The sequence below is a fragment of the Mercenaria mercenaria genome, chromosome 11, assembly GCF_021730395.1.
Source record: "Mercenaria mercenaria strain notata chromosome 11, MADL_Memer_1, whole genome shotgun sequence".
Classification (NCBI taxonomy): domain Eukaryota; kingdom Metazoa; phylum Mollusca; class Bivalvia; order Venerida; family Veneridae; genus Mercenaria; species Mercenaria mercenaria.
Genome location: NC_069371.1, coordinates 70706406 through 70714589, shown reverse-complemented (window position 1 = coordinate 70714589; position 8184 = coordinate 70706406). Strand labels below are relative to the sequence as shown.

At 34.0% G+C, this 8184-nt stretch overlaps 1 protein-coding gene across 1 annotated transcript; it reads left to right on the top strand.

Annotated features, from left to right (window-relative positions):
- The first annotated feature begins 3980 nt into the window (after positions 1-3980).
- Positions 3981-6605, top strand: LOC123532911 (sarcoplasmic calcium-binding protein-like). The gene is made up of 3 exons (XM_053517678.1): positions 3981-4152; positions 5082-5188; positions 5746-6605. Exons 1-3 carry the CDS (start codon positions 4150-4152, stop codon positions 6185-6187), a joined length of 552 nt encoding a protein of 183 aa, XP_053373653.1. The 5' UTR covers positions 3981-4149; the 3' UTR covers positions 6188-6605.
- Positions 6606-8184: the final 1579 nt, after the last annotated feature.

Genomic DNA, 8184 nt, shown 5'->3' with positions numbered 1-8184 from the left:
ACAGTTCCAAGCGTCTCCCACTAAACAGCAATCTAAGTGTATGTTGTCATTATGTTTAAATATTTATGAGAATTTCAATTACTTTTTGCACTGAAAAATGACTTTGTAAAAGCAAACTGTATAAGATACACGTCGCATAACATGCAAGGCCCATGCCTCTGTCTTTAAATTTAGGACACGCGTCAGGGTCAAAAGTAAGTTAATTCTTTCTTTAGATTTGTTCTGTTGTTTTATACCAGGAAGTTAAAAATTCACTGTAGATCTTTTAAACGCTATATAATGGGAAAATGCCAATTTTATGGCATTTTCGTTTATAGAAGACTTTCAATACTTTGATTATTATTATAACTTCTAACAGTTGTAAGTAAATATATTTCCTATTATATAGTCAAATAAAATTAATAGCTCGTATCCTTATTTTTTAGTTACATGTATTTCCCTATGGTAAAGGAGATCCGCATATTTCATGCTGATTTTTTAATTATTGCACGTGGATTCAAGGTTATTATATTGTTTGGACCTTTGGGGTCGTGGAGTCCATTCAATTCATGTGAAATAGAGTTCCGCTTAAGCCGGTGCTAGTGGGCGTAAAAAGTGTTGCTCATTTCATTACTTTTTATGAACAGACTCAATCAAGCCGAGTCTGCTATTATTCGTTTTGGTGGCATTCTATGCTTCCAACTGATCTTTGTACAGAGTTTATTAATACCTTTGTAAGCATACTTTAAAACTATAGTACCATTCTCCTCTTTATAATATTACATAGGGCAGCCAGACTTTCATTTCGGTATGCCGGACGTATGATTTCTATGTTAGACTACGCTATAACCTACGGTTTATCAAGCGTACAGAACTGCCTTTAAGACACATGCGTTTGGCGGATGATATCTTATATTGTTTATATGTACCCATATATTAAACCGACGTCGTTTCTATAACGGCCCGATATCGGCTTCAATATCGGCTGCAAATAGGAATGATGTCGGCCCGACGTTGGCAGACGATATCGGGCCAACATCATAACGACATCGGTCCGACATCGGCAAACGATATTTGGCCAACATCAAATGATATCGGCCCGATATTGGCAGATCATATCGTTGTCGCGAAATAGTGTGACACGCAATGCTTCATCAGTTTTCTTCAAATATACACTTCATGAATTCTCAGAGTAATTTACTTGAGAACAGTGTCATGCATCATGTGTATGATGGTTATTTGATTTTATTGATATAATATTTTTCACAACTATTATACTACATGTTTTATAGAGTTACGTAATTTTTCTGTATATTCTTAACACTATTAAAATTGTTTAGTTAGAATTTTAAACATATTTATATTTTCATTTTTTTTTTTTTTTTTGTAAATATAAATATTTCTACGGCGGCATTCTACATAAAATAAAAATGCATCTTAATTATAACCTCCCTTTATTACGTATAAAATTTTGATAAATACCGTCTACAAATTTTGTTTTTGAACCTAGTTTGATTAATTCTAGCATACATCATATTTGCTTAATGAATTAGCACACATGAACAAGTAGATTACTTTTTCACGTTTATCAATAATATTTTGAAAAATTTAGCTATATTAGAGAATCCAGTATCGGCCCGATGTCAATCCGACTTAAGAAATAGTTACTGATTGATGTCGATCTACCGATATCAATATTTTGCGGCAGTTCAACGGTCCGATCTCGGCGATATATGATCATTTTGTGTCGATTCGCCGTAAAACTTAACTCACTCACTCACAACGGCCCGACGTCGGCCCTACATCGGCACATTTTGCCGACATTCCGACATTATACCTATATCGGGCCGATATAGTCATGCTGGCTGGGTAAGACCTTTATTTTTAAATCTTTCCAAGTAAAGGATTATGACATAATGATATTATAATGACCAAATAATGTACGAAAGGAATTCAAAACAAATGTTTAGACTAACGAGCTCACTCATGATTTTTCCTTGGCATTCTAGGGGATTTCAATAGTCATGTTCGTTAAAACTTTCAAGACAATTGGTTCTGTTGTAGCTGAGTTACAAGCGTTTGAAAACACCACGCAGGTCTTATTTTATCGAAAGCATACAGGCTCCGGGTAGGAAGGAAACTAGATCCTACATAAAGATGTGCATTTCTTTGAATATACCAGCCAAACACACTTTGCAAAAAATCAAAACCGTTTAGAGTAATTGTTCCAAATCCAAAGCCACTGTTTATTAGATGGGAAGAGGTATTAATAAAGGAGAATCCAAGATCTACCTCGTGTAGGGCGCCCTAAAACGTGAGCATCCTCTTTAAACATCGCTGCTGTAGCAGCCATTGTAGTAGAGGACTCTAAATATACAGTTTCCCAAATAGCTGTATCAGTGGGCATTTCATTGGGAAATTTTTTATAAAATTCGGACTAAACACTAAAATCGAAGGAAAAATGTCTAAAAATCTATAAAAACGAAGGTGAAAGGTAGTTTAATGAACTACTCACAGGGAATGAGGCATTGGGATATTATTTCAAAGCTTAAAAGCGGACAAACAACAAACAGTTACTGAGGAAAGGACAAGAAAACGCAAATCCTCACTGCACCCAGCAGATCTATTACTGGAAAGTTTTACATGGACACGGCTCTAAAATCAGTAAGAAAAACGTTGGGTTAAATGTCACCCATAAACTGTTTTATGGGACATCTGCCTTATTCATGACAATACATCTACATAAAAGGGTAATACTTTACAGACAGCGGGTCAAGCAATTGCCACACCCTCTGCATTCGCCTGACCTAAGTCCCTGTGATTTTTCCCTCTTTTTCTCTTTCTTTTCCTAAACAATGCTGGCTGGGCGCCGCTACATTTCTAGAAGCGTCCTTGGTAGCGCAACGTATTACTGTCTGCATAGTATACCAATGATAAACAACTCTGTGGCTTTCAGGTCAATGATAGCCCGGGTTGGAAAGAGCGTTTCTGTTAAGGTGGAATATTTTTAAGGACTGATATAGGCAATATGCTATAATCAAGGTTTATCTCTATATTTTTATGGATAGTCTCAAAATTTACAGAATTTCCCTCGAATAATTCTAGGCTCCTATTTTCACCGCGACTCTTGATAAACAATCTTTTTCACAGGTTTTCCTTACTGCCACTTGTAACGAACAAATTTGCTATAAATATGCATTTTAGTCTATGATTAAATTAATGATATAATATAGAGAGTACCTGAAATATTAAACATAATTATGTCATTTAGTAGTGGACAAGATAATATATATCATAAATAACGTCCTTCTCACTAGTCTTAATGTCCTTTCAGACATTTTTAAAATTTACATTTTCTCTTGTTTTTATCTCCTGTCCTTTTTCTCTTTTCTCTTCTTTTCAGGGAGGGGTCGAGATGACGGTTGGTTAACGTTGCATCAACACATAGGTCATATGGCGACGTTTTAGTTTTTGGAGGAAGACCCCATGTGCCTCTCCTAGCATTATTTTGGATGTGAGCGGGCATCTTGGTAGAACCATTGCCCTTCCGTAAGCAAATTGGATCGCTTCCTTACATGAATGGAATCTAAACCATAAACGAGGTTTTGAACCCACAGCGTTGGATGCAGTGCGGAAGCGGAATGATCAAAGTCAGCAACCTTATTCACTCAGAGGTCCCCCAGAATTTAATATAAATTATCTACACATTAACTTAATAATGGAGGTAACAATTGACTACCTCTTCCGTTTAACTTGACATACTTTTAAGTCCGTTATTGTTCGCATATCGCTGCCCAGTTGATTTTAATGTGTTAGTAATATTGATATATGAAATATAACGTATGCACGTACGGAAAACGGAAGAATCTGTTATTTTTTATCTACGATGTAGATTTAATGAATTAGAATTCTGTTGTCATGAGACAATTTATGCAAATTTGACTCTCAACGGTAATTGCGTGTCTTAATAATATTTTACCTGTCACACAATTATTGTATTAATTATCTCAAGGACTTTAAAAGACCTCTGTGTAAGCCACTCAAGATTATCTGATAGACAGGTTAAGTGATACCTGTATTTGGATGTAAAGTTCACAGATATTTGTGTTTCTTTTTGCATTATTTCATTTTTGTGGGTTATCACATTAAACAGTGCTGGCTTAATAATAAATGGTAGGTATACCTTTAAAAATTCAAATGTAACCTTTTATACCAATGTAGAAAGTTCACACCGTATATTTAAACCGTTACTTCAATCAATTTATTAAATGTCTAATTTAAGGTAGTTCTGCACGTTAGGATCGAAATTTTTTCTACAATATAGAATTTCAAAACTTCAAAATATACCTATAAAATTAGCAAATGAAAAGGATAGGCAGGTGTGCTTGATTCTTTGCTAGACTGATCTGAAAAAATTGGACCTCACGCATTTTTTCATAATGGGAGTCTATGGGAAAATAGCAATTTTCATAACGTTTTCGCGAATAGAAAATTTTCCACAATATAGATTTTAATGAAACTTCTCACAGTCGTAAATAAACAAATGGCCTATAATATAGTGAAATGAAATGTATAGGTCCGTGTGCTTATTTCTGAGATATTTGGCCATGATTAAAGTGAACCACCTATTTGAAGCTAGTTTTAAGACATTATTTTGAATTATTTAACGTGTCAGATGTTTTAATATCATATTTCAACTTTAGAAAGATTGAGACTGTTACAATTTAATACATTTATTCACAGGTTGCCTTTAATTCATAAACTGATTTTCCTTTCGGTACGCCGAATCCCAGCGTTATTCTACGTTTTCCGGATGAATGACGTTACGCCATCACTTCCGGTTTATCAAACGTGCAGAACAACCTTAAGTCGGGTGCTTATTTCGCTTTCACCGTATGGTTTTCATCAAAACTGAATTGTTGGTGTATACAAAGAAAGACCTGATGTTTTACTTGCATATTGTTAATGATACTTAAACGTGAACCCACATTGTTCATTAATTATCACTTTGAATTACAACAGTAAAAAAACTTTTATAGATAATTAACAATATAGCGTTTACAGTTAATGTACATGCTAATAATACTTAATATTTTTTTCAGAGCAAAATGGCAAACGCTTATCTAATCTCTAAATGGCGGATGTACTTCAAGGTTCTTGATGTCAAAAACGAAGGATGTGTAACCAAGGAACACATTACTCAAGACAAATATAAAACTTAATCTAGCCGAAATAAACACTTACAAATGTATTCTAGTGGTAATGTTATGAAGAAATGACATGTTAGATATTTTCGTCGTAGTTGGATTCTTTTGAATATATTTATGGCATGTTTACATGAATTGTCTTTCATAAACCGTATTTGAACTGGTGACATTTCTCTGTCCGTATAAAATAATAAATGATATCATAAAAACATTAATCATATTATTGATCTGAACATAGCTTTACCCCTGACATATCCATTCTTGAACAAATATCTTATTACAATATGCAATTATAAATTGCAAATCAGTTATATGTGCGCTGGAAACAAAACTATGTTTTCCATAGCCAAGTATACACTTTTCAACAAAATGCATATGTATATGGTTTAGTTCGAAAAGATAATGAATTATTAGATAAAGTAAATAAAATTTAGCGGCAGAGAAACGCAACAACAGCACTTAATCAAAACAAATGTTAAATACTGACCTAAAATTGTTTTCAATTGTTTACAAACGGATCTGTTTTCCTTGATTATATTGCTTATTAAAACCTTTTTAGGACAAAGTTTGCCCATTTTCATCATCTGGAAGACAATCGAAAAGAAGAAATGATGACAAGGATAGAGCAATGGTGGAACAAGTACATTCTACAAGAAAAACCTGGCCCTATTTCAGAACAAGAATTCGTAGATATGCTTAATGAAGATTTCAAGGCCGACCGCGACAAATTTGTGAAGAAAATGCAAACCTGTTTTGAGCAGGCTTTTGAAATAAATAATTTAGATGGGGGTGAACTGCTCTCCGAGGAAGACTTCGTCATTGCTTTCCGGGCTGCTGGTCATGAACAGATAACATTGGAGAAGAAGTTCTTTAATGCTTACAATCCTGTTGATGGTCTTGTGCCGATAAAGCAAATTGTTGAATCGTGGGTTCAGTTCATGAGCAGTGAGGACAGTTCTAAACCAGATATTGTTAAATCGGCTCTAGGAACGGGAGTTTGATTCAGTGCCCCTGGCATTTCTTTTTATAAGGTCGATGACGACAGTAGCCATTGTCTATAGTGACTGCTGTACATATTTCAATGTTGTTTTAACGCCTGTCAATAGATAAGGGGTTAACTGACAACTTTTGCCGATATATGATCACGTTTAAGAAAATGACACACGTGGTATGAAATGCACATTTTTCTTATATTGTTATATTTGTTAAACATCTGAAGTATGTCGTTCTTTTTTTTAAATTATCATCAACAATAATGACTCACACGCTATATATTTTTATAATCTGGATGTGTTACGAGTGTAAAGATTTATTTGATGTTTCAAATTTAGCTTGATAAAATATATTTGTAAAATTAGTATACAAAACAATCTATTAAATGTTAAGTCTAGATACACTATTAAATAACTTTTATCAATTCGTAACGTGTGATTTGTTTAACTGTAGCTAAAAATTAACATCGCAGACCGTTATTTATATGTGTTTGAAAATAAATAAAATACTACTTTTATATACCAAGTATAATTGTAGCAAACCAATTTAAAGGAAATAGACTAGATTTGAAATAACGTAGAGACCGTACCATAGCTCTTCGCATTCTTCGATTTTTCAAAAAAAGTGGTTTTTACAAGAGCACCGGTTACGATTAAAAATGTAAACAACGGACTCTGTCTGTAAATTATTTGAATGAATGAATGAATGATCGTCGATCTAAGTCATAATATTGATTGACAGTGAATGCTAATGATTCCTTGTGTTGCAGAAAGGTATTTAGTTTGTAACTGTAATTTCCTATCAATTGATATCCTCTCGAAACTGGTAAAGTAATTGCTTATATGTGGACAAAGCCCACTGTCTTTGCCATTCGCCAGCTGCTGAAAAGGCAAATATATAAGATTCAGTGTAAGTTATATTTCACTGGTACTACCAGTTAGTAAGTTCATACTCTAAAATACACGTCAGAGAAATTTGGGCAGTTTTGACCGATTAAAACGTTTACAGCATTAGATTATATATTTTCTTTGCACGAAAATTGCCGTTAGGTAACAAAGCGAATACGCCGATAATCCGGAGTAAGCCGATTATGTGTTATTGTCACAAAACTGTTCCAGTTCACGTAATGTAATCGGTGCACTTAAACTGCCTAGCTATAGCTACTGCTGTTATAGGGAAGTGGTAGAGATTCTGCCTCAGGTGTGAGAGGTCCTGGGTTCGAGTCCCAGTTACAGCTTAACAATTTTCATTCTGCTACAGCATCTTTTTGCTGTTAAAGGACTGTTCCAGTTGTTCTATATTTTTAGCACACAGTATCATGGATCATTATTTAGAAATCCAGATCACAGTTGAATGTTAAATCAAATGCACCCAAGAAGTAAATATTCGCTATATTACGTCCCTTTGATGTTTCGGCTCTGCAGGTTCAAGAAGAGTTACATTTCCTTGATCACAAAATTTTCTTTTACATGAAAATATTAAATGCTCATAACTCTACGTTTTTGCTTAAAATATTGTCAATATATCTATTTTTGAGAAATATATGGACATTTGTCTTCATTTCAAAGCTTTTTAACTTCATACCTATGATTTGAAAAACTTAGGTACTATCTCTAAATAACGGCGCAACTTCATTTAAATTCCTGTTATAGTCTACGTGTTCGTGATTAAAGTAAAATATTTAAAATATTATTGCATTTAAGTTATTAAAAGTGTATTTGATAAAAGTAAAATTTTATAAAGATACTTTAATTAGTTTTTTATGATATTTGCAATAAACGCGGTCGCAAATAGTTCGTAATATCATTCGTTAAGTGTATAAATATGCGCCTTAGCAAACCTTACCTGGATTTCGCGGTGACTGCCGGCGATTCACCGATTTTTCATCGCGAGTCGCCGTGGACACTTTATCTATAATAGATCGAGGGGTCTTACAAAATCATCGCGATTTATCACAGTCTCCAGTAGTGATTCAATGTAAAATCATCGCGATTATTGTGCAAAA